General features: G+C 30.8%; 4 protein-coding genes across 4 annotated transcripts; 2 read left to right on the forward strand and 2 right to left on the reverse strand.

Annotated features, from left to right (window-relative positions):
• Window positions 1-426: 426 nt before the first annotated feature.
• Window positions 427-3,942, forward strand: LOC124910228 (pre-rRNA-processing protein TSR2-like). Its single transcript, XM_047450850.1, has 2 exons — window positions 427-508; window positions 3,368-3,942. The coding sequence occupies exons 1-2, from the start codon at window positions 427-429 to the stop codon at window positions 3,940-3,942; spliced, it is 657 nt and encodes a 218-aa protein (XP_047306806.1).
• Window positions 3,943-9,313: 5,371 nt separating this feature from the next.
• Window positions 9,314-11,553, reverse strand: LOC124914532 (TBC domain-containing protein C1952.17c-like). Its single transcript, XM_047455109.1, is given in 7 exon segments — window positions 9,314-9,605; window positions 9,682-9,978; window positions 10,048-10,176; window positions 10,365-10,463; window positions 10,549-10,815; window positions 10,893-10,985; window positions 11,052-11,553. Coding segments are annotated over 7 exon segments (1,374 nt in total). The 5' UTR covers window positions 11,361-11,553; the 3' UTR covers window positions 9,314-9,425.
• An 8,027-nt stretch (window positions 11,554-19,580) lies between these two features.
• LOC124920086 (SPX domain-containing protein 1-like) lies at window positions 19,581-20,588 on the forward strand. The gene is made up of 2 exons (XM_047460490.1): window positions 19,581-19,920; window positions 19,999-20,588. Exons 1-2 carry the CDS (start codon window positions 19,630-19,632, stop codon window positions 20,491-20,493), a joined length of 786 nt encoding a protein of 261 aa, XP_047316446.1. The 5' UTR covers window positions 19,581-19,629; the 3' UTR covers window positions 20,494-20,588.
• An 852-nt stretch (window positions 20,589-21,440) lies between these two features.
• On the reverse strand, window positions 21,441-24,364 carry LOC124920085 (laccase-4-like). The gene is made up of 6 exons (XM_047460489.1): window positions 24,177-24,364; window positions 23,621-23,772; window positions 23,299-23,543; window positions 22,934-23,062; window positions 21,929-22,858; window positions 21,441-21,846 (listed from the first exon to the last, which is right to left on the reverse strand). The coding sequence occupies exons 1-6, from the start codon at window positions 24,267-24,269 to the stop codon at window positions 21,716-21,718; spliced, it is 1,680 nt and encodes a 559-aa protein (XP_047316445.1). The 5' UTR covers window positions 24,270-24,364; the 3' UTR covers window positions 21,441-21,715.
• Window positions 24,365-27,732: the final 3,368 nt, after the last annotated feature.

The following is a 27,732-nucleotide window of genomic DNA, read 5'->3' on the forward strand; positions in this document are numbered from 1 at the left end:
ATGGAGACGCAAAAGAGAATTGACATTACATCAAATGGGAACCATAACCGTTATATATAACCAACAATAAGTTAGTTATTATGGTTTGACAATATCTAATTTAGCCCATTCATAAAATTAGAAATGACACTTAGGTATCCTCACTTTATATTCATGACAAATATACTCATAAGCCATAAACTTAATTTCACATTAGATCACATTATTTTGGCTTATATTAAATATGACATGTGCACAATTATTTATTATACAAGTAACCCTAAAAATTCCAACATTAACATCTAGCTAGCAGTTATAGTGTTAGATCCGCTAACTAGTTAGTTTTGTAACAGCTTGTTTTAGGAGTCGTATACTAAGACGAATATTGCAATGTAGTTTCAATCTATTTGAAATCATTTCTTCTTCTTCTATTTCAAGAATCCTCTGATGGAATGCGGAGAGAAAAATGAAATCAGAATCAACAGCTTCATTGATTTGGAATCCGCAGAAACTGTAAGAACATGGAAAGGTCATCTTCTATTACCAATAAAGTTGAATTTCATTAGGAAAATATAATTTTGGAAAATAATTCTAAACTGGTTTATCACAAACCATTATTTTTTTTTTCTTTTTTTCTAATCGTTTCCATTCAAAGTGCTTAGTGCTTTCGATATGAATCGAACTCGTGACTTATTAGTCTTTAAGTAGACTATTTTCAATGTTGGTGTATATATATATTTAGAAATAATTTTGATTCTCCGGCAACTTTAATGACTCCATCTTTTTATAATAGTAAAAAAATTATTAAGAATTTTTTTTAATAATGTGACAAAATAAAAAAATTTTTAAAAAAATCTAAACAATCCAAAATCAAGAAAAAAAAATTCAAATCAAATTACATTATATAATATATAATAGAAATTGTGAATTCCAGCCGACAAATTAAATAGAAACTAGAAGATTGGAGTTATGGAGAGATTCGGGATATTACCTCTTATTTTATATTTATTTATTTATTTTCTTTTAAACGAAGCGTTATTTACGTTATTTACGATATAATTCTTACGAATAATACGTGAATAAAAAAATTATATTATGCTAAGACAACGTTCGTAATTGTTACAAGAACGTGTAATTAACGACTCGCTTGTTTTTGCATTGTCGAGGAAGTCGCTTATTTTTGTATTGTCGAGGGTGACTCAAATTCACGTTGTGATATCCAAGTCCTTGGGTAGTTACTGGAAATTTTAAATTCAGACAACTAATATAACATGCATATTTGAGTTATTATCTCGATTATTTTATGGTAGTCTATCTCGTTGAAGAAAATTTATGGAAGATTCATTGATTATAGTGGTTCGATTCGTATCATTAATTATTATGATACTTTTTATCGTTTGTTTTGAAAATCCGTTAGAGTTGATTGAAAAGTTAATTATTGTTTTTTCATAAACTTAAGAGCTCAAATAAATAACGTACTGCTATTTTTTATTTTTTTTTACCATTCTTTTAATAATACACTTGAGTGCCCTTGCAAAATACTCAATAAAAATTTTTGTATTTATCTTCCGTCAAACTTTCAGTGATAGATGTTATAGTGACAACTGCAAACCCTACCTGATAACTTTGACGATCCTTTTGAAATTCGAAGACGTTACTCAAAAGTTTGTTTTACCTTTCATCCATAATTTTAATATTTTTTTTAATGTTCTCATGATTGATAACACTAATAATTCTAATTTTTCTTACATTTGTGTATTATCTACAAATTATTAACATTAAAATTATATATAACAAATATGAAATTGATAAATATTATATTATATTATATTATATTATATTATATTATATTATATTATATTATATTATATATAATATCTTAAATATTTTAAATCTAATAAAAATAATTATATCTCCTATTTTCTCATAAATAAAATAAAAATATTATCTCTTTATTCATTTACTTACACTATATAATATTTGTATAATATATATATATATATATAAATAAATTCACTCTCATGATAATAATATATATATATCTATAAAATTCCTTACAATAAAAAAATATATATATATATATATATATATATTTTCTTAATTTTTATATATATACTTATTTTCTTTAAAAAATAAATTTTTTTAGTACTTATCATATTAAATATAAAAATTACAAAAAAAAATAATTTATCTCCTGATTTATTTCTAAATATAATATTTGTATTAATATAATATATATTTTATTAAATATTATCTTCCTCATTTATTAAGATCTTATTTATTTCTTTATATAATATTTATATATAAATATTCTTTTTTCTCATAATTATATATTTATTATTAATATTTGTTATAATTATATTAAGACAGTAGTTTTAATTTTTTATTTATAATATTTATTATTAATATTTGTTATAAAAATAAATAAATATTTAATAATTATAAAAATAAATAATGTTTTAAATATGAGAAAGTGATACCCAAAAAATTTGGGAGAAGGAATGAGAATAGAATAGTGTCATCACGTCAATGGTTGAAAAAATGATAAAGGGTGAAGAAATAGAAAAAAAAAATTGTTATTTATTAGAGAGAATCATGCGACACATCATTCCCTTCTTGAAATTCTCTCGCATAATCATTTATCTTTAAATGTATTTATTTATGAATTAGGATAAGCTACTTTCCCATTTATATGTTAGAAGTGAATGGATAGAGAAAAGAGAAAATTAAATATTAAAATAAAATATCATATATATAATTTTTTAGGATTTAAAATTTAAGATTTATAATTTAAAATTTTAAATATTTAAAATTTAGAATTTAGAATTTTTATCTGTCATCCCTAATCCCTATAAACCCTCCCTAACCCATTCCTCAAAACCCTAAACTGTATAATCTAACGAATTCTCCTGTTTCTTGAAAACCCTAAATATATAATCTAACGAATTCCCCTGTTTCCTCACTTTAACCCTCTCATCTCTCTCAATTTTTTCTTCTCGTCTATCAGTACTCCTCAGGTAATCTGCAAATTTTATTACTGATGTTAATGTACTCTTGTTATTTCACATTAAAAACTATTTTATGGAATTTCAATTTCTTAATCATTCCCTAGATGATGATTCTAAGCCAAAAAAAAAGCTCATATTTTGATGTGCAGATGCAATTATTGTGATAGTTTCTTGATACAGGAACTAAGTTTTTTTTTTTGTAAATTCATTAGTTTTGGATAATGGCTTCAAATATGTATTTCACAATGATGTTTATTTATATTCTGGACATTGTTATATAACCATAATAGTTCATAAAGGATGATTTTATCCTAAAGCTATTGTCTTAATTGATACAACAGTTGTAAATTGCTGTTAAACTCTCCACTTACAATTTTCAGGGCAAGTAAGAGGATTAGGGTTTAGAATGGAAGGTGGTAATGGAATGTTAGAGCAGTTATCAGCAGAGGGTGCCAGATTCCTTGAACAAGGAATTGGGTTGTTATTCTCTCGATGGAATGCACTTCAGATGGCTGTTGCAGACAATTGGGGAGGGGGTGATTCTATACTGAAGTCACAGAATTTTGCTGCAGAAGTTTTATTATGGTTCACCCATCCGAACGAAGCAGTACTATACATAGATGATTTGGAAGATATTCTGGACGAGTCGATGGTTTCATTATTCGATTCTGAGATAGAAGACAACAGTATTGAAGATATTGCTGAGAAACTGATGGTGATGCATGAAGAATGTTTGCAGGGAAATTATAATTCAATTCAAATATTATTGAATGATGATGTTCATCATATTAGACAGGCAGCTGCTGCTGCTGCTGCTGATGTTGTTGATGAATTTGAAGCAATGGTACTTGTGGAGAATCCTGGGCCTCAGGCTAGAGTTGATGAGCCTAATGCTCCTGAAGTAGATGAAGAAGGATGGAGAATAGTTGGCCCTAGAAGGAGAAGAAGGAACTAGCTAAGGATGGACAATTGCTCTTCTTCTCAAGAACAGAATTGGATGTGTTTAATTATTTGTGTTAGGTAGATCTACTAGTTTTTGTTTATAAAGCCATGGATACTATAATTAAGTTCATATGTTTCCTGTTTTTCTTTGATTGTGGAAAACATGGGGTTAACATAAATTCAACTCAATGTTACTATTTTTTATATCAATGATTATACATCTTATTATGAATGATCTGGGTGATATCTTTTATTTGGGTTGTTTGATCAAACCAATGGTAAGTTTAAACAGCTTTTTGTGAGTATTTCTATTGATTGTGTTTTTAATGAATTTTAAGTATATATATATATATATAAAAGTAATGAGGGTTGAATCTTAATTTGTAAATATATTTATATATTTTATTTATTAATTTATTTATATATATTTTTTGAGTGATAATAAAATATATAAATATATATATTAAAATATATATTAAGAGAAATAAGAATTATCTAATAATATATATTTTTAAATATATATTTATTAAAAAATAGAATAATAATGGGAATATAAATAAATCAAATAATATATATATATATATTAAAAAATATATATTATATTATATTTTTGAGAATAATAATAGAGAATGAATAAATCAAATATATAAATATTTATATTTTTTAAATATATATTATATTTTATATATATATATATATATATATATATATATATATATATATATATATATATATATATATATAAAAGAATAAAATATTAATTATAAAAAATATTAATTATTTTTTAATTTAATTAATTATTTCTTTCATTTATTAATTTATATATATATATATATATATATTTTAAGTTAATAATTAATTAATTTATATATATATTTTTGAGATAAGTTATAATACTTAAACCAAATTAATAAAATATATAAATATATATATTTTTTTAAAGTAATAGGGGAAGGAAATTAGAAGAATGAATGAGAAATGGAATTAATTAAAAAAAATCAACATTTTCTCAGTAAGTATATTTGTTTCGTCACTCCTTTCCTTTCAAATTTTCTCCTTGAAATACTCCCTCACTATCCTTTTTCTTTTTAAGATATATTACCATTGATTTGTATTATTTAATTATATTCACAACATTTATTGAGTGAATATTTTTAATTAAGTATAATACAATTATATATTATTTTTTTAATTTTAATAATTTTTATTATATAAAATCAATTTTCTTTTATATGTAACAAATATACATAATAAAAAATTTTTAAAAAAAAATTACTAAATATTTATTTTAATAATAATAAATTTAAAAAATAAAATTATTTAATTTAAAATTAAAGAGGAAAAAATACTCTTAACATTTGCTTAGGCCTTATTTAAATAATTTTTAAAAAAATCAAACATCATTTCATTCTCTTATCATCAAATTAATCTATTTATTAATTAAAATACATATTATTTTAAATTATTTTATTTATATATCAATACCTTCTTTTACCAAAAAAACATTCTCACATTCTTAAAATCATTACCAATCATTATTTTCACTCTTAGTTATTTCAATAAATCTAACCGATCAATGATTTAAAGGGAAAATTGAGGAAATGACCCCACTGATAGGGGGAATAACCGATTGTGTGAGTGCATAATTTAAATAGCGTTGATGACCCTTTTTTTAATGACAATTGTACATTTGCGTAACGCAACTCCAGTTGCGTGACGCAACCGGAATTTTTTTTTTCAATTTTTTTTCGTCTCGCGATTGCGTGATGCAACTGGTGTTGCGTGACGCAAAAAAAATCATAATTAAAATATTTTGAAAAATAAAAAATTGACGCAACTGGGGCATTTTCGTCCAAAAACAGTAAAAGGGGTCACTAGTGCTTTTTTTTTATCCTATGCACTTTCCGCATTTCACACATTTTATAGGGTTATCTCCTCAAATTCCTCGATTTAAAAAATTAAAAAAATGTATATAATATATAATATTTTAATTTTTTTAAATTTAAAATAAAGTTCAGTAGAAAGAACAATATCTCCTCTTACAATTCGATGAAAAAAAAAACGCTTAAGTAACTCAAGTGGAAATATTGATTTACGAGAGAAAACTCTTTCATTTTTTGTATTAATTTGTAAGAAATTATTCAAAATATTGTATTTTTGAAAATAAAAATAGGTCATTTAGAAATTTATTAATAATAATAAACAAAACTTAAAAAAGTATATGTTTTATTTTTCATTTGTTTCGGTCAGTTTCTTCACGGAAATACTGTTAAAATCGCTTTGAAAAAAATTCACACAATTTAATTTGATTTATTGATAAATTAGAAGGATGTTGTGTTCAAATTCTAAAGAACTAAAATTCACTAATTTAATTTGGTGCTCTTTGTTGAGTTTGGTTTATTGGTTTCATAAATCATGGTCATTCACTTTGACCAATTTAGTTGATTCTCCATTCAATTTAGACTGATTCTGTTTAGAAGATTTTGTCGATTTTAGTTACTAACAAGCCTAAAATTTAAATTTCACTAGATTTTGGTTTATTTCTCCTTATAAACCCTCCTTTGCTAATATGTAAATCATTCAAATTCATAAACTAAACTATATAAGTTATTCAACTTTTTCATGTATATATATAATCTTCTCTTTTCTTTCTTTAGGAAAATGTTTTAGAAAAGTTGTAAAACATTCATTTTTGACTTCTTGGATGGTTTTTTTCTAGCATCAGAGGGTGTCATGTTTTACTTTTCACCGGTCAAAATTTAGTTGTTGTATTTTTGTTCGATAAGGCATATTATTCAGCCGGATTGAATTATTTATCTCTGATTTTTGTGATCCAAATAATTTTCTCAATCTTCGCTAGATTATTTATTGCTCATATCCTCTAATTGTGTTGGTGATGTTTTTTCAAATCCGTGTCCGTCCCCTTTTTAACAGGAAAATAAATGAAATTACTAGATCGTTAGTTGTTTTTCATTTTCCAATAAAGAGTCAACGAATAAGATCTTTCAGTTGGAGGCCCTCTTACATGTATCCTCCCATTATTTCTACAGGTTTCTCACTTTTGTTACCATATATGTAGATGATGGTCAAGCATGACCTTTTCCGACGTTGTTTACCAACCATCGGTTAAGGACAAAATTCAATGTTGCTCAGAATATTTTGTATAGATTCTTCTGACACCGTTTGATTGATTTGTTTGACTTACTCTACTTCGTTACTAATCGTTATGGATCTTTGAAGTCACACTAAAAAAAATGACAAAATTGTTCAATCATTATTATTATAACTAGCATCTATCATGTGCATTTGCACGAGTAATAATATAAAAAATAGTGAAAAAAATATTACGGTAAAAATGTTTATGGCGAATCAACCCACAATCCGACCCAAGTATCCATTTACTCTCACATATATATCCAAATTAACCACAGCTCTCGACCCGGCAATCCGGACACTTTAAAAATTAAGCATCAATATATATATATAGATTAGTTAGTTAAACAGTTGAACTTATATTTTTAAAATGTCTCGTTCATTAAATTTGGCGTTGAATTTGAAATATAAAGTGTTAATAGTCTAGTTGGTTAAAAGGTTGTATTTGTTTTGTTAGGTTACAAGTTCGAATCATACCTATAGCATTTTAAATTTTATTTTTAACCGTTTTAAGTTTATGGGCGGGTCAACCCACAATCCGACCCAAATATCCATTTATTCTCACATATATATCCAAATTAACCACAACTTTCGACACGGACACTTTAAAAATTAAGCATCATTATATATAGAGAGATTAATTAGTTAAAAAGTTGAACTTATATTGTTAAAATGTATCGCATTCATTAAATTTGGTGTTGAATTTAAAATACAAGTGTTATTAGCCTAGTTGGTTAAAATGTTGTACTTGTTTTGTTAGGTTGCAAGTTTGAATCATACCTATAACATTTTTAATTTTATTTTTAACCGTTTTAAGTTTATGGGCGGGTCAACCCACAATCCGACCCAAGTATTCATTCACTCTATAAATATATATTCAAATTAACCACAACTCTCGACCCGGCAATCCGGACACTTTAAAAATTAAGCATCATTATATATATATATATATATATATATATATATATATATATATATATAAATTAGTTAGTTAAAAAGTTAAACTTATATTGTTAAAATGTCACGCGTTCATCAAATTTGGTGTTGAATTTAAAATATAAAGTGTTATTAGCCTAGTTGGTTAAAGAATTGTAATTGTTTTGTTAAGTTGCAAGTTCGAATCATACTTATAGCATTTTTAATTTTATTTTTAACCGTTTTAAGTTTATGGGCGGGTCAACCCACAATCCGACCAAGTATTCATTACTCTCACATATATATATCCAAATTAACCACAACTCTCGACCCGGAAATCCGGACACTTTAAAAAATTAAACATCAATATATATATATATATATTTTAATTATTGCAACTATGTCATATTATTAGCACCTAATTTTTATTTAGTTATTTTATTTTTGTTAATATTATTCTACAATTAAATTTTTGATATGTAATTCCTTGTTTGAATTATTGAATTAAAAAAAAACTTTCAACGTCTTTATGTGTGTGAGGCGGTTTTAAATTTATATTCTCTAATTTGAGACATAATTTTTTTTAAATTTGACTGCAAAAGAGGGAGATAGATGTTAGATGATATCTGTGTTTTTATTCAGATTTAAAAAAAATATATTATAAATATAAATATATAACATTATAAATATATTTTTTTTTATATATATAAAAAAGTGTAATTTTATCAAAAATAATATATTTTGTTTTGTTTGAGAGATTCTCGAAATCGAAAAAATCAGAATGATATTTTACAACGAAAACAGAAAAATAGATAGCTTCATTCATTTGGAATTAGAGATTATAATAGGGCGGTTCGGACGGGTGTATTTACATTCTCGTCCCGTTTTTATTTCGGGAATTTTTTATTACCATCTTCGTCCCGTTCAGTTTCGGAGAATCACCGCGAGATATCTTTTATACCATATTCTATAAAATAAAATTATATAAACGATTTTTTTAATATAATATATATGGTAATATATTGAATATTTATATTATAATAAAACTCTTATAAAATATAATAAATAAATAAATATATTGATAATTTTATATATTTAATTGTGTTTTTAGTATTCGGGATATAATTAAGGTAAAATCAGGACAGTTCGAGGCGGGGACACAAATATCATCCATGCACCCTTCCCCGTCAACTACCACCCTTCCCAGTCAACTACGGGTCAAAACCCCAAACGGTTTAGTTAGTAATTTGTTTATAATTTTTATTGTTATAATATTATTATATATTTTAATTTAAAATAAAGTTTTTTAATTTAAAATAAAGTCCTAATGTCCGTATTTTGATTACAAAGAACAATAATCTCTTTTTACAAGTCCCTGAAGGAAGAATGTGTATGAAATACAGGATAACATTGATGATACCATATAATTTAAAAAGGCAGACCAAGAGAAGAAATGTTAGGGCTGATATCCTGAGCTACACGAAGAAGATGCTCCAAGTTTATTTCTGGGTAGTGCTGCAATAGCTTCAAATTCGCCATGAAATCGCCTTTCACAAGTCTTTCCTTCACACAGAGCAGCATTGCACAACATACTCTTAAAAGCATTTCCTAAACACCAAAAAAAACACAAAAATCATCTCAATTGTAACAAATTATAACCAAAAGAACGAGAGATATCGAAAACCTGAACACCATATGGATTGCTAAGAAGTGTATCCCATATTCTCAAGATTGAATTGAAATCAAATTCTTGAGTTAGTAACAATGTGATCCATCTGAATCCATAGAACTGCGCCTTAACCTTTGTTGTCAATTCAAGATGTTGCCACAGCTCTTCATCATGTTCTTTAAGTAACTCGAGTAGACGGGCAAGAGTCGAATGGATCCCAACAGAACTGTTGTCAAATTGTTCACAAAAGTGATCAACAGAATCACTCAATAGCCTAACAAAACAACAAAAGCTGTCCGCTTCTGCATTTTCCTGATAAACATCACCCAATTAACAATTAATTAATCATATTATGAAGGAATTGATCAAACTCAATCTTACAGCATTTTGTTCATCAGAATCCATGCTGAAAATGTAGTACAATGGTGCCAAAACCTCGTTCATCCCTTGCACATAACGGATTGCAGGGTTAATCTTGGCAAACAGGAGAAGAATATTTCTCATTGCCTCCTACAAACCAAAACCAACTTCATATTAAAGTTATTGATACTCTTCTTAGTTCTCCTTGGTTTCAGACTAAGAGTTTTGCTGACATAAAGTCAATTACACATGAGCTCCATAAAGTGTTTTCAAATTGGCGTACCTTTTATAGTATTTGTTTGATTTCTAAACAACATTTAAACTAAAAAGGCATATACCTTGGTCTTCTTGCTAACCAGAGTGTCTCCGGAGAAGAATTTAATGTCGGGATGTGTACGTTGTAGATCACGATCAATCTGATTAGCAATTTCTGTAAACTGCAAACAAGACGATCAGCAATTTCTGAGGAATGTCAAATGAAATGCCTGTCGAAATATCTAAAGAATACGAATTAATAATTGCCTCGAAATACTTATTCCAAGCACTGGTTTCTCCAAGGCTTAAAGGATGATCAAACTCGTCATTGTGTGCATCTTTTCCGTTTCTTTCTGTCTAAACCAATTCTCAACATATTAATCGAGACACATTACAAGTTAAGAAAAGTTTCAACAATATGAATCTTACAGGGCTTGAGAGAAACTCTTCTTTTAGCTTTTGGTATTTCAGTCGATTATCATTCAATTCTTTCTCCCATAAGTCTCTTGAAGATGGTAGATATCCTAGAAGAAGCTGCAATTCAAAATTTAAAAACACCCATCAATGTTAATGAATGAATGGTGCATTAGAATTTGTACTGCTATAAGAACCTTCCAGGTTGTTGCTCTTAGGGTTCCTCCATCAGGAAGTCCAGTACCGGCGATTCTCTGCAGTTTTTCCAAGTTGATCTCTTTCTGGGAAAGCTGGAAATTGAAAAATCAATCATACCCTATGAGCGAAAACACATTAGCTTATTTTTTTGAAGTTACCTCGTATTCAAGATCAGATCTTTTCTCATCTGCCGCAATCGATTCCAACGCGGACGGCGGCGGTGCAGTTTCCTTGATGGATTTTGGAGTTACCCAGTTCTCTGATTCAATAGTGGGGGACTTATCGGAGGTTTGATGGTTTTCGAATGTGGAATTGGGATGATGAAGAATATCAAGTTCTTCTCCGGAATCCAAGATCTCGCAAGACCCTTGTTTTTCTCCTTCAAATCCTCCGACCAGATTTCCGAGCAGGTCTGGGAAGACCCAGATGGCTTTCTCGGGTATCTTGAGTTTTCTTTTGAGAATCATTGGGAAATAAGGAAGGATGGGTATATTTCCATGGAGAAAGTACGGAAGATGAAGAGTTTTGCTTCCATGGATATGTTTCAAGGTTCATCTTCTCACTCTGCCCTAAAGTTTTTTTTTTTTTTCCTTTCTGAGGAATGGTAGTTAATCGGTTGACTGGTTGGGTTGGATTTCCTTCTGAGTAATGGTAGTTAATCGGTTGACTGGATGGTTTGGTTTTGTTTTGTTTGGCTTGGCTTGGCTTGGCTTGGCTTGGAATTATTGTTCTTGATACATGTGTTAACCTTAAGGTCGATGACTTAATTTTTTGTTTTTTTAATGGTTGATGTAAATTAAAATTGATAAAAAAAATGTTAAAACATTGCCACAAAGATTAATGTAAAAATAAAAATATAAAAAGAATAATAATATAATACAATCACGTTACCCAATATGTTATCGAGCTCTTAGATATTTAAAAAAAAAAAAAATTTCTGACCGAATTTATCGACTTTTCAAAACGAATATTAGAAAACATCATAAGAATAATATTATAATGATACAATCGGATAACTACGATCATTAAAAATTCGACGATTCTCTCAAACTATTAATTTATCGTAAAATAATTTGAATGGTAATCTAAATATGTAGACATATCATATCAGGTGCATCAACCCAAACTTTTTGTCAACTATCAGAATATTAAGGCATCAACTAGTGAATCTCAATAATACACTACAAAATACTACAAATATTATTAAAAATATTAGTAATCTCTCAACAATGCAAAAATAATTGAGTTATCGATTCAACATTCTCTTAACACATACAACTTGTTTGCGTCGTACCAAAAACAAACTCTATTATGAGAAAAATTATTTCTAATGATTAATCATTTTTTATATCTAATTCAACTAGCGAAACTACTAAACCGATGATAAAATATTTCTTTAATTGTGTCATTTTTACATATAACGATAGAAACAAACTCAAAATACGTCGCAGCTAGACTTTTATCACTACACCAAATGTCGTCCTAAAAAGTGATCGAAAATCTATCCCACACAATGAATTTAGACTGCTCACGAAAAATTTTCCAAAAAAATAATTTCCCCTCCAAATGATATATCCCGCTAAATAATTAGATATTTTGGTGAACCAACCAGACCAATTTTTATCATACTTTAATCTGATCATCGATGACCAAAAACTATTTGGCTTAGTTGCAAATTTACTATATCATTTCGATAGAAGAACTTTATTAAAGGAAATAAGATCTCGAATATACAAACCTAATTGATCTTTAAAACATTTTATCTTATCTCAACTAACTAGATAACAAAATGACGAGTTAGAAAATACTCATAAAAATTTACACATTATTTTCTCTATTTTCACCGACACACTTTTGAGAAAATGAATAAAGACATCATATATGTGGGCATATATGACAACACTTTTAATGAGAATTAGCCGACCCCTTTACGTTGATTTTGTTTTTCCATCTAGATAACTTAATAATATTTTAGTGATAATTGGGTCTCAATAGACATTGAATCGTAAGTTAGCACCCAATTACATACTACGATAAGTTGACAGAAGAGCACAAATTCTGAATCCCAAAACATTTGTCAAATTCATCCTTCTTCTATTCGAAATATAATCTAAGAAAAAGATGTATGACTTATTAAGATTAAATCAAAATCGGAATAGGCATTGAGTAACTATAAAATATTCCGAAAATGCTTAAAATTCGTATAGGTGACATGAACCATATAAAGTGTGTCATGAGAAAAAATGAAATGTGATATGACAAAATGATTTTATTTGTCCCATAACTCACTTCACGGACGAGTCCCTAGTTTTTGACGAATGTCATTATTATTTTTGGAGGACTTCGATAACAATGGAAAAAAGGAGAGAGTGGATCACCATGCTCGGGTGTTCTCAAAATATCCCTTAGAACTCTCATTTACAATGATAGAAAATTAACCATCGAGAGGTAAAATATAATCTAGCAAATCCATTTCACACAAATCTCATTATGTCCATTAAATCCAACGAAACTCGTAATTGACATGATCATAGGCTTTAGATGTCTAACTTTACAAAATTACATTTGTTGCCTCTTGAGTTAGTTGAGTCAATGCACTCATTAACTATTAATATCGCACCATAAATTTGACGACCTCTAATTAACGTTATTTGATTACTAGATATAATCGTCTTTAACAATCTTTGTAATCTGTTGACCAAACATTTTGAGACAATTTTATAGAAAGACAAAATGTGACTAATAGGACTAAAGTTCTTCACGTCAATAGTTCCTAAAGCTTACGAATTAGTCATATCAAAATAAAGTTTCAACTCTTGTCAAATGATGAGAAACGATAAAAAATGATCAATTGCTTCCATAATTCTAGGTTTAAGGAAATGTCATACCTTTAAATAAAAGTCAAAGTAAACTCGTCGCGTCCCCACACTTTATCACTTCTGCACCCCATAATTCATCAACCTCCTCCGTCGAAAAACAAGCCTCCAACATATATTTTATGTTATAATAATTGAATCAAAAGTAATACCATTCAATTTAGATATTATCTTAAATGATTCTTGAAATAAACCTTATATAACTTGATAATACTCATAGAAATTTTTGGTTCACTATAATAAATTTTCCCCTCAATCGAGATGAAATTAATCACATTATTTTTTGTTCGCGCGTTAGAGATCTAATGAAAATTTTTGGTGATTCTATCCCAACTCTTAACAATGTAGCTCTACTATGCCAGCGTGCCCAAATTTCTTCATCTTTACACAAAGTGAGCAACTTACAAATAATGTGAATTCAAAAATTAACCTCCTCCATAGAGAGTTTTATATCTCCTTAGTCCCATCAACGACATAAATTTTATTACATAAGTCATTGATTTTAGCATAAAATATAGCATAGTCTCTCACGAACAAACTCTTGAGAAACTTACGCGGATTACTTAGGTTCACAAAGAGATTACTCGATAAAGAATTAACCAACCGATCTCACCCACCATCACACGCGGTATAAAATCTTCATTGACCAACTATTTATTTTTGAATCTAAATGGTTGACATGTTCACCATCAATCGATGTTCCATTAAGATTAGTCGGTGATCTGAACAACTTCATTGAAGAACCTTTTAAAATATATTAGAAACCCTTTAAAATTTGATTCATTAATTAGAAATTTGTTGTTACATAAGTTAAGGTCTTCAATTGTCCATGATGACTTTATTGATCAAACTAAATATTTTTTTTGGTTCAAAACCCGAAAAATTTGGACAATCCTTCTTACAATGGAGGAGGAGGAAGACTGACTATGGTTGATTTGAATTTCATGGCATGGGATTAGACTAGATTGGCTTATTAATTTAGAGTCGATCGGGGGAGTCCATTTTTCTAAAAAAACTTAAGAACTTAATAATATGTTGAACGATGTATTTGTATTTTGTATCTATTTTTATATTATATATTATATATATATATATATATATATATATATATATATATATATATATATGAAAAACAGTTTAATATCATTTCATTAAGAAGCCCAAAAAATGGGAGAATCAATAATCAAAACTAGACAAATTACCCTAGTTTTGATTGTAAGATGACAAATAAACAACCTAAAAGTTTATGAATGGTAGTATTCAAACCACATTACAAACACATATTACAATGAACAAAGACTACAATCTATCTATCACAACATGTGTTGTCTCCATATCCGCTTTTTTGACCATATTGTCTTCTTCCAATTCCCTTCTTTTCTCGTTCTTTATGAAGGGAGATTGAATTGAAGTATATGATGATGTATGTCTACTCACATTCTTTAATCTTTCTCTTTATGAACCTGTACTAATATGATAAAAGATATTATTCTTCGGGATTTCAGGGTTTCTGTCACCACTTTTCTCGGCTTTTGAGGATTAACAACCTTAGTTTCCTCTTCACTTTCCTCCACTACATTCTTATCACTACCTTCATATGATTTTCCCTTACTTTCATTTCCTAATTCTTCCCCTTTTCTTTCCTCCGATTCTTCTTCTTTTTCATCATCTTCTTCTTATTCCTTCTACTTCTTCATCTTTCCTTTTCTTCGATTCTACATCATTCCCATCATCTGCATCTGCATCTTCATCTTTAGCTTCCTCATTCTGACTGATTCTTTAGTTTCAGCCTTCTTATCCTGTTCCTGAACTTTTAGTTTTTCCTGTTGTTCTTCAATTGATTTTAAACATTTATTATTGGGATATTCAAAAGTATTGCAGAACACAAATTTGTTTGGCCTCGATCTATTTATACGTAATATCCATGTCTGTGAGTTTGCCTCTTCTGTCAACTACTATCATCTTTGCTGGTAAAGTGTTTCTAGAATGCATTTCAATACTTATCCTAACATATGTGATGTGTTTACTTTCCTCTATTATTGGGTCCATATACAATGATTTTCCCTAAGAGACTAGTGACCTGGCTAAGTGCTTCTGTATTATACATATGAACTAGAATGTTCCTTAGTTTGAACAAAATTTGGTATGTTTCATTCGGTTTAGTGAGTAAGTTCATACATTCAGACCATTTTCCAGCTTCATACAGTTTGACCTAACATATGTGTGTCCCAACTTCATAATATTTTCTAGATTTGTTCTCTACTTGAATTTCAAGAAATAGAGATCGTGGATATTTCTCAATACATTTCCCAGTCCCATATGCTCCAATTGTTTTAGAAAAGCATCCTTAATGACTAGGAAATATACACGATTCATACCTATGTAGTTCCCAACAACTACATTTTTTTCATTTTTTAATGTATTTTCCTCCACTTCAACATGTAATTTAAACTCAAAAGGGGATTTAAGAATCTCAACTTTTGCTTTAAAATCTCCCAAGTATGTTTAGACTTTATATTTTTCCTAATCTTCAACTTTCTGTTCTACATTTTTCTTTCAGACTTCATTAACTTTCCAGCTGTAATTACTTATGATATTGTAGGTCTTGTTTTTGGGCACTTCATAAGCTTCCTCATTGTTTTCATAGACCAACTAACTATCTTCTTATATTCCTTTTGTTTTAGTAAGTTCCAATCCTGAAGATAATGAATATTGAGTTTGACAATAGTTTATTGTGTTTTTTCCTTACTTAGCACAATCTCTCTTTTCTTTTCTTGAAACAACAATTTCGTAATTTGATTATTGAGTCCTTAAAGATTTTCTCTTTAGTTGTATCCAACCTTCCATATTTTATCATTTTTTTATTTCAGACTTCAAACTTTCAGTTTCATTATGCATATTTTCCTCAATTTTCTGAGAGCTCTGTTTCTATTCTGTTTCATCTATCATTTTTTGCTTGAATCAATTTTCACGAAATCATGCACTTCTTTTGCCTTATTCGTATATTTTCTCCCCATCTTAACAGAAGACTAGATAATGTAGGAAATCAAGAATGCAAACAACTCAACTAAACTCAATTTACTTACAACCGAGAATAATCTACGACCATGAATGACCGTAGACTAGCGAACTAGTGACCTTGTTTCACAACCCAACGAACTAACGACCGAAAACAATCGATGACCGAGAGCAATCACGACCCAAGCGAACTTATCTCAAACAACCTTAGCGACCTTATTTCCAATTTCCCAACCCAAGATTCACGACACAAACGAACAATTTCCAGACGAACGTGTCACACATGCCGATCATGCCAATTGTGTCGAACGTACCGACGATCGTGACTCCGACCATATTTCTCGTAACCTACAACAAAATCAAACAATAGAATTTTGCGCGACCGTTCCAACTTTGTCGAACGTGTCGACCGTGCTAATCGTGTCGATTGTATCGAACGTAACAGATGTGCCGACGATCGTAATTCCGACGACGATTCTCCTCTAGGGTTTTCTTTATCAACCAGAACATCCTATAATGTTTATGTCATTAGGTTTAAATAACTCTAATTTTATTAATTATAATATATTGACTATTCAGAAAAATATTATAATATAAAAAGTATTTGAACAACTTGAAATATATAGTTAAAAAGAAGTGGTATATAGATGCCCATTCATATTCTCCACTTATTGGCAAATTTAATAAAGAGCAATATTTTGGTCAAAGTTAACTGACTTCAGCTTTCTCCTTTTTCAGTGGTATATATTCGCATTTTTTTCTAAAATTAATAAATATTTATTTTAAAAATAAAAAATGAATTATAAAAGTTAAACAATGAGTTTTTTTAATTAATTTAATTGATTAAAATAATTTCACAATTATTACTAATCTATTATATATATTAAACAAGTAATATCTAATAAATAGTTTAGATTTGAATAAAATAAAAAAGTTAATGGGCAGAATAAAAGGGAGCCAATTGCCCGATTTCATGTGGTCCATTTAACAACTCTTCTTCGTTACTGCCACGTCACATGTGACACGTAGCTTCTCCAAATTCCAACTGCTCCAACTAACGACTTGTTTCATCGTTACCGCCACGTCATACGTGCCACGTAGCTTCTCCAAACACACCCAAATTTCAAGGAAACAAACGCAAAAAAAAAAAAATAGGAAAAAAAAATCTTTTGAGAACGCTCTGTCTTCCACCTGTTCCATCCTTATCCTAATTAAAGGAATAATTTAACCAAAAATAATAATAAATGTATAATGTCCTTGTCCATTTTTTTTAAAGTTTTGTTTGATGAATCATTTAATTAATTTAAACCAAAATATCAAATTATTACTGGTATAAATTTCACAATAATTTTATTTTTTTTAATATTTCAAATATACAAACTTGAAAACATTAATTATTGTGCTCTATAGTGAACTAATAAGTCTTCATTATAAATTTTAAAATATTATGATATAGAATATTATAATCATTTTAGCAAAGTAATTCAACATAAAATTAAATAATTTACATAATCTCCAAAATAAAGTTGCATCAAATGAGTTAAATTTAATAGATTATAATTCAGTGTTAAACAAGTCATTAAAATAATCTAAGTTATAAGAATAAATCCTATAAAACTAAATGTTATTAGTATTTTCACTTCAAATTTCTTAAATAAAGATGTAAGTGATAACTTTATAATGTACTGTAAACTCCTTATATTAAAAAAAATATCAAATATCAAATATTAAATATATAAAAAATATATATAATGTATAGATTTATTAAAATATATAATAATGTTCTATTTATTTTAGTGTTAATTACTCTTGTATTAAGTTTTATTATTAAACCGAATTAGGCTTGAATTAACTCAAATATAATTTTAATCATCTTTCATATATCATATCTTTGATTCATCAACCAAATATTAAAATATATTATATTTTAAATTATTATTATTATTTATTTTATTTATATATATTAATACTTTTAAATCATTTTATCAAAAATAATCATTATTTTATAATTATTCATGATGATTTTTTTTTCTACTTATTCAAATAAGCTTCAATCCAAACCACCTCTTATATTCAATAACTTAATCAATTAAAATTTAAAATACAAATTGTCTTTTTATTTTCTTTAATAAATTTTTTCTATTAAATCATAAATCTCCATAGAAATCAAAATAATAAAATAAAATCATTACATCTATTAGTTGAAGCTCCTTTGACATGGCCCATGAGGTCTTCTAGATTTTACTAGAATTTTATTTGACTTTTTTATAATTTATTTTTATCATATCACCATCTTCCTTAATTACATATAACTCATATCATTAATTAAAATATGATTTCTTTAGTTTTATAAAATGTTAAATTATTTTTTTTTATAGTAATTTAAAGAACTAAAAATCAAAATATTTATATACTTTTTTAAGACAAAACCAAAAATACCTCAAAAATCAATATCCAGCCCTAAGTGATAGAGTGGTTGTGAAACTACTACTGATAATCAATTATATATTTAAATAAGATCTAAGAGATATACTAAAAAAATGTTTTTATTTTTATTTTTAAATAAGTCGGTTATTTATTTATTTAAAATATGAAGAGATATTTAATATACACAAGTGGTTGAGAGAGTGGGTTTTTAGAAGAAGAATTGACTGGAATATATCAAAGAGATATGCCGCCCGTTGAGAATATTCGTATAGTAATCGCCGCATATTCTTCTCCAGTCTCCTCCACCACCATTATTATATATCGCCAGTTTCTTCACTTTTCCCCCTCTCTCTCTCTCTCTCTCACACACACACACTCACACAGTACTATTTCCGGCACCCGGCCGGCCGGCAAAATGAAGTTCGGAAAGAATCTCAGTACCCAGATCGAAGAAACTTTACCTGAATGGAAAGACAAGTTCTTGTCTTACAAAGACCTCAAAAAGCAGCTCAAGCTCATTCAGCCCAAACCCATCGCAGATAATAGACCTGCCAAGCGCCCCCGCCTCTCAACTTCCGGCGCCGGCGAAGAAGAAGATGATATTTCCAAAGAGGAATCTGATTTCATTCAATTGTTGGAGGATGAGGTGGAAAAGTTCAATACTTTCTTCGTTGAGAAGGAGGAAGAATACATCATCAGATTAAAGGTATTTCTTAATTTGATGTTTGAACTGTCTTACCTTCAATTAGGTTTCTAGTTTTTGACAATTTCTGGTTGGGAATAGGATTTGCAAGAAAGGGTAGCAAAAGCTAAAGAGAATGAGATTGAGAATGAAGAGATGAGAAGAATACGAAAAGAAAACGTGGATTTCCATGGTGAAATGGTTTTACTTGAGAATTACAGTGCTTTGAATTATACAGGAATAGTGAAAATCTTGAAGAAATATGATAAAAGAACAGGAAGGATTCTTCGCTTACCTTTCATTCAAAAGGTTCTTCAACAACCCTTTTACACGACAGATGTTCTGTATAAGCTTATTAAGGAATGTGAGGCTATGATTGATCGGCTCTTCCCTGCAAACGAGCAGTGTCCGGCGCCGGCGCCGGCAGAGGTTGAAGAAGAAGAAGGAGAGTCAAAACAGAGCTTGTATATGAAGAGTACAATGTCTGCTTTGAGAGCTTTGGGAAGAATTCGAAGTGGAAGTTCAACTGTAAGTGTGTTTTCATTGCCTCCTCTGCAACTTGGGAGCATTGTCTTAGAACAAAAAGTGGCTGAATAGATCTAGATTCTTAATTATGATACATGAATGTATGTTGATTATTAACATGTTTACTATAATCTTGTTTTGCACTACTAATTATGTTAACTGTTATAGTTTGGTGAAAATAGCCGACAAAGGCAGAGAAATGAAGAAAGAAAACAGGGCAGATGTTCTGCTCTTAATATTTTGTTTACTATTTTTAAACTATAATTTACCATACACATTTGAGTGAAAATTAAAATCATGGGTTAATTTTACAAATCCATTCATTATTTATTTTTACTTAGCTCATCCGATTAGTCTTATGAGTCACGTTTTTTAGTTTGTTGGGTTAACCATCATGTTTAGTTGGATCAAAATTTTCATCTCTAAATTTTGTAATCGGAATAAAATCTAGTTTGTTTTTAATACCCTCTTATTGTTATTGTTGGTGATATTTTATCAAGTTTGTGTCCGTTCATTTTCTTAGTTAGAATTATTTTTTATTTTAAATAACGAGTTACTCAAACTAATTTTTCATATGGAGACCCTTTCATAGAGGATCCTATTACGATGAATCCTACTATGATTTGTATTAGTTTTTTTTTATTATTTCGACCATATATGTAAATATCTTTTTTTTTTCATTGCTTACCAACTCTTGACTAAAGATAATTTTTAGTGTCGCTAAAATATTTGATAAAAAAAAATTCGATACCATTTCGTTGTTTGTTCGTCTTGTTTTACTTTAACAATAATTATTTAAAAATTTAAATGAGTTCGTTTTTGGAGGGTCCAACAAATTACGTACGTAATCTTTGAATATTATCTATTGATTTTTTTTTTAAAATTATTCATACAATTTGATGTTTAAATCATAAATTGTTTATTTTGACTTTATAAATATTATTTTATATTATTTACTAACTAATTTCTTATTATATTAATAAAAGAGTTAATTTAATATCGAAGATGGAAAAAATTCCTTGAGCAATCAAAATAATATTAAACACTTGAGGTTACATAAGAAACAAATGGTGGAGAAATTTCTTAATTAGACCAACTTAGGCAAATAGTATGCCATTTGACACAAAGTTATTTCTCTCTTTATAAAAAACAAATAGATCACACACTATATATATAGATAATATATAATATATAATATATAAGAAGATATGGTTATTGAAACAAGCCTTGTTTTGTGCACAAAAAATTTAAAATTGAAACTCTTGAACAAGTTTAACATCATCTTGCATCTTCACTAACATTTGGGAAGATCTTTGGGAGGGGAAAGAATAGATTCATTGGGTCCCTTTCCATTGTCCACCAAAAAAGCCATCTTTAATCCCCATGTTGTATGAACTTCTAAGTGACAATGCATGAACCAAACTCCTAGTGACATAAATATTCGCATTAAATATGGTGAAACATTGAAACATAAAACATTGAATTTCAATCAAAGTATTAATATTACCTGGATTATCTGCTTGAAATCTTATGGCCACCCATCCGCCCGAGGGTACGCTAACAGTATTCCTCTCGACAGGATCCACGAGATTGAATTTCGTCGGATCCTTGCTCGAGTTATAGTTTCCCAGCCCTTTTCCCACCACGAAAAAGTTAAACCCGTGAAGATGAACCGGGTGATTCTCCTGAGCTATTATACCCGTATCTTGCAAAACAACTTGAACCGTATCATTATAAGATAACCTATAAACTTTCGTTCCGTTTGTCGTCTGCAAATTTGTCGGCCCGGGGCCTGTATAGTTAAACACGTTGGGCGGGTTACCCGGGAAATCAGTAGTGAATATGCCTTTTATATTGAAAAAATGAGCCTGGAGAAGAGAAATAGTGGGCATAACAAATGTGACGTTGTTTATAGACGCCACGACCCGGCTACCGTTGCCCGCTTTGCAAGTCGGGCACGGGTTAATGCCTAGCCCGACTGTGAATAATAGCGAGTGGTCCACGGTATTTTTCGGAACCTTAGCCGGATACTTTATCGAGTTTAAGGCTTTAAGAGAATCGATGAAATTGTTTGCGATTGAGGTTGCGTTTTTCGGGGGAGGGGTGGTTAGGGTTGTTGGAGAGGTGGCGAGAGTGCCTGTATAGTGTAGTGTGGCGGTTGCAGTTAGATTGTCAACCGCGATGGGTGCGTCCATGAAAGTGGATGCAGCCATCATGTACTTGCCCGAGCCTTGATCGGTGGTTAGAAGGACATTTGTGGTTTGACCGGGTGCAATCACGATTGAGTCGATTTTGAATGGTTTAACATATGTTGCGTCAACTTCGACTACGGTTAGTTTATGTCCGGCTATCTTAAAGAAAAGCTCTTCATTGAGTCCAGCGTTGATGATTCGTAGGAGGTAAGTCTTACCGCCCTCCACATTTAGGTTAAATCCGCCTGCATGCATGCATGCAAAAGTTATAAAATACCAAAAATATAAACAAAAGCTTGAATTTTTTGACGCAAAAGTACCATGTTTAACACAAGATGAGGTTGGGCCTGGATGTCCATTAATGGTATGTGCATCCGACACATTTGGTGCTAAACCGGATTTTGTAGCTTCGTTTATTACATCCTCGGTATCAGATTTCCACCATTCAGCTTCATGTCAAAATGATTTGTTTAAGCCAAAATAGGAGAAATTAAGGATAGAAAAGACAAATTATAGTTCATTTGTAGTCTAGCAATGATTTGCTAATTATTTTTTCATTGATTATAAACTTATTACAATTCTTTAAAGTTGTGTTCATTATAACTCAGATAATTATGGTATTGTGGATCAATGAAAAAAGTGTTTAAAAAGGAAGAAAGATGACAAAAAGAAGTTAGATAATTACCTAATACAACAACTACTTCCCTTTGGGGCTTGGGAAATGGATATGGCACACCTAACTTGGGCAATATGACTAAGGCACCATGGACCGTAGCCCTTAGCCATAAAATATGTGCATGCCAAAGAAGTGTTCCTCTTTGTCCGGTTATGGTGAAGTTGTAAACGTAGCTTTGTCCCGGTTGGATCGGACATTGTGTGATATATGCTGGTCCATCTGCCCAACCGGTTCGAAGTTGTCTAATTCCATGCCTGCATTCAACCGGTTATAATACCATATTTCTTTACAAATAGTGAAAATGAATAACGATCAATGGCTGAGACATTACCAATGAATAGAGACGTTGTATTTGACATGGTTCACGACCTTAATAAGCACTGTATCATCTTCCCTAGCGTAAATAGTTGGACCCGGAAACTTGCCATTAACCGTCACGATTGGCTTTGTCGAACACATCCTTGTTGTGTTTGTCATCTCCACCTGCCCCGTTATCATTTGTTTAATATAAACTAGTAATGTAATTGGGAAGCATTTTTAATAAAAGGGTTTGCAATTTCCAAAATAAAAAAATTATGAAGTTATTTATTTTTTATTTAGGATTAGATAAAATTGCACGTGATCCATGTTTGTTTGTTATAGATATAGTAAGTAACACATTAAATCAATTGTGGGTGCACCTTCCATTTCTTTAACAACCATCCAAGACTCCAGTTGTCCAACTAATATTTCTTTTTCCACCATACAATATTTATTTTATAAAAAAGGAACAATCTTTTTATTCTTTCAGAGATGAAAATGCGTGACATGAAATCACGACGAGTTGTGTGTTAGATTATACTGTTACTTAAAATCAACATTATTAATATTGAAATTGAAATGCTTACGTTAAATTTGTAGTGACGAACAATGCCTGCTTGAACCATTGCCGGTAAGAAGAAGACGGTGAGGATGAAGTAACGAGGCCAAGCCATCCCCATTGAGTTTTCTTCTTCCTTTTGAAATGAATCTCTGTTGGCTTTGGCTTTTGGTTTAATTGAAGTAGGTTTGGTTTGGTTTGTTCTACTAGTTATAAGCTGGCTTGTTGTACTCATGATCAAAGCACTTGCCAATAAGATAATTATATAGATGATGGAATTGCATTTTAGGATGCAATGTCGTTTTTGATCAGTTAGGTAAAGTCTTTGGAATTAAGAAATGTTTTCTTTGTTCTCACCACATAAATTATTTTGAAGAAATATATATATATATATATATATCCAATGATTTCTTACATGCTACATAAAGCTGTTTTATTTATAACTTGTAGTATTTTTCATTTTTTAAAATATTTTTGCTGTGTCGGGTAGAAATTAAGTCTAACATTGATAAATATATATGATATTGTTACCATGAGATATTTCTGCCAGAATGTTCGGTCCTTAAGCAAGAAGAGTTCTCTTCCATATAGAAATTACTTACGTTTCTCGTTTGGTGTCAATGTAAAGAGTAAGGAGATTTGGAACCGATTTGTCAAATAGAAACCGAGTTATTAAAAAACCTAAAAATGGAAGAAATTGTTATCAAAGCTAGACAATCCCTAGACCCTAGTACATGACAAACAACGACCCTAAAATATATATTTAATTGAAAATAAACAAACAAACAAAGATTGTAGTAAGAAACAACAAAAACATACAAGACCTACAGTTTTAAAATTTTAATTCTATTGTGAGCTTCCTCTTTGACTACTCTTACTCTACTTTATAATCTCAATTTGCATTCCTCAAAACTCAATCTGCAATCCTCAAAACTTAATATGCATTCCTCGAACTCCAGCGATTATATTCATGTCGCATCCTCACTTGTTTGGCTCTAGGCTTTTCTATTGGTGATTGAACTGTTGCATTTGATGATGTTTGTTTGTGAGTTGTGTTTACATCCTTCCTGTTAGGATCGGGGACGCCCTTGGAGGACCGGGGTGTTTCCGGTTTTAGGAAGGGTGGCCTCTTACACAACACACAACACTTTGGTGATAGTCCGGTTAGAGACTATAACCGTTCTCAGCACTTCGCAAACTGTCACAGACTCTTGAACCGGGTTCAAGGGCGGAAATGTCTGTTTCAGTCTGAAGCAACGTATGCGACTTTGATGATGTTTAGAAGGAGTCGGTTTTAGATGGAGTGTATGGACCGGTTTACGGAGTAAGATTGATTTGGCTTGAGGTTAGATTAAGTGAATAAGCGGGAAATAAAAGAAATGACACGAGACAAGATTTTTTATGGATGTTCGGAGCAAACCCTCCTACGTCACCCCTTCTTCTCAGGTTATGAGAAGGATCTCCACTAACTTTCAACGTTACAACAATAACACTGTCGGTCGAGCCCAACTTGCTACTCGCCGGTTACATCAACTCACTCTTGATGTAATACAATAACACAACACAAACACACACAGAAAGCTTTCGGTTATGACACACCGGTTTAGTATCGTTCGTAAGATTTTATCTCTCTAAGATTTTGTAAATTGCTTTCTTGCTTGATTGATCGATGATGCTACTACTGCTGATGATGCCTTTAATGAAGTCGATTCATCTTCCTTTTATAGTAGATGAGATCCCAACGGTCACATTTCTCTCTCACTGTGGGATTGGTTGATCCATCGTCACGCCGGTGCAGGAGGGTTACTTGCACGTTTCACCTTCCTCAACACTTGGCAGGCATGCAGACACCTCTGAGTGTAGGATGACGTAACCGATTTTTAGATTGGAACACGTGTCGGGCATGCACCTCCGGTTGTCAACATCGGATCAGTAAATCATCATTGCTTTCCTTGCATGCTTCCGTTCGGATCTTATCTTCTTTTATCTCTTCGAGACACGTATATTTCGTCATGTTACGTCACTCTTGCAGATTGTAGTTTCCGGTTTTGTCTTTTTCATAATATGATCCGGCTGGAATGTGAACTTTGTCTTTGCTAGTCGGTCTCTTGAGAGAGTTAAAAATCGGTTCCTCTGATCTTTGACTTGATCACTTGGAACTGATTTTCTTTGAGGTATTTCAACAGCCGGTTGATGAGGCTCCAGCCGGTTCATACGATTTGATCTGCTCCTGCACATAGAGGTTAACAACTGTTTAGTTTTCCTAGCCGGTTCCAAAAATTAACTTTACTTAATTTTTCTTATCAGCGACCATCACATATTTCGGGGAGATTGGGGAGATATCTCTCAAAGGGCTTTGTTCTCGAATTCCCAAGTGCGAGTGGGAAGATCTCTGTCCCAGGAGTGGACAGATTATACAAGTTCATGGTCCTGATGGCAAAGCTGAAAGCGAGTTCGGCTGAGAAGACCGAGGGCGTGTTGCTGGAATACTTGGGCGAGGCAGGGTTGATTCAGGTCCCAACGAGGACGTTGTGTTCCTCTAGTGGGAGTGGTATGTTACAGCCGTAAAATGTGGCCTCGGTCTTGGCTTGATTGCGGAGGGCCAGGATCGAGAGGTGCCTAAAAATAATGTCGCGGGCGTGCGGCATGGGAACCAGAAATGAGAAGTGCCAAGTGTCCAAAGTTTCTGTCGGGGCGCGAGTTTTAATACCAGGACCGAGAGATGGATGTTGGCAGGCATGCTCGGTCACGACATGATGCGGATTGTCGAGATCAATCCTGAGTGTGGTCGCGTGCGTGCGACCTTGGTGAAAAGAATGACAACGGCCAGCGCATTGAGAGTGCGCGCATAGAGTGCGGAAAATATGGAGGCGACCGATGACGGTTAGAGGATGACCGAGGGAGATCAGACGAGGGACCCTAAAATATCGGCATGATGAGTTGAGGACTGGAAAAGTCGGTATGATGGACTGAAGTGGGGGATAAAGTCAACAACAGCTGGGTCCGAAGGAAAACGTGGGTGTAGTGGACGGTTACAGCCCACTACTTGTAGTTAGACCCACGTCCAACAGCCTGTGGCGTAGCTTGACCGAGGAAGACCGTGGGACTAGATAGTGTGCGGTTGAAGACCCATTATTGGCGGTTGAGACCCACGATTCAGCACCCACGACTGAGCAGTTAGACCCCACGTTCTGAGTTCGTTATTTTCTTAGACATATGTTATTTCTTTGACTATAAATACATCTTGAGCTGCACAAAGATATTTAGTTAAGTTTTGGTAGAAAAATACCCACAACTAGTGAGAGCCTTTTTGTGTGCAGCCAAGTAAATTTATAGTCTCTTTGTGATTGTTATTTGTGAGCGAAATAAAATTATAAAGTTGGGCTTTGCCCGTAATTTTGTGTGTTATTTACTTTGCTGCATACTTATTGTTTGTTGTGAGTTCGTTGTATATTTCTGTGCAAGAAGTGAACCTCGGTGTTGAGTTTGGATGATTGTTTTGGTGCGCAAAACAAGTCGCACAAGGGTGAAAAAGTTAGTAAAAATCCGCTGCGTAACTTGCCCCTGTGACACCAGCTACAATC

Source organism: Impatiens glandulifera, chromosome 1, assembly GCF_907164915.1.
Source record: "Impatiens glandulifera chromosome 1, dImpGla2.1, whole genome shotgun sequence".
Classification (NCBI taxonomy): Eukaryota; Viridiplantae; Streptophyta; class Magnoliopsida; order Ericales; family Balsaminaceae; genus Impatiens; species Impatiens glandulifera.

Excerpts from the sequence above, each read along its gene's own strand:
- LOC124920086 (XM_047460490.1), top strand. The coding sequence starts at position 19,630 with ATGAAGTTCGGAAAGAATCTCAGTACCCAGATCGAAGAAACTTTACCT. Across the intron at positions 19,921-19,998 it reads AATACATCATCAGATTAAAG|GATTTGCAAGAAAGGGTAGC; the intron begins GTATTTCTTAAT and ends GGTTGGGAATAG.
- LOC124920085 (XM_047460489.1), bottom strand. The coding sequence starts at position 24,269 with ATGGGGATGGCTTGGCCTCGTTACTTCATCCTCACCGTCTTCTTCTTA. Across the intron at positions 22,859-22,933 it reads CTCATCTTGTGTTAAACATG|GCGGATTTAACCTAAATGTG; the intron begins GTACTTTTGCGT and ends GCATGCATGCAG. Across the intron at positions 21,847-21,928 it reads ATTTCAAGCAGATAATCCAG|GAGTTTGGTTCATGCATTGT; the intron begins GTAATATTAATA and ends TTATGTCACTAG.
- LOC124910228 (XM_047450850.1), top strand. The coding sequence starts at position 427 with ATGGAATGCGGAGAGAAAAATGAAATCAGAATCAACAGCTTCATTGAT. Across the intron at positions 509-3,367 it reads AACTGTAAGAACATGGAAAG|GGCAAGTAAGAGGATTAGGG; the intron begins GTCATCTTCTAT and ends TACAATTTTCAG.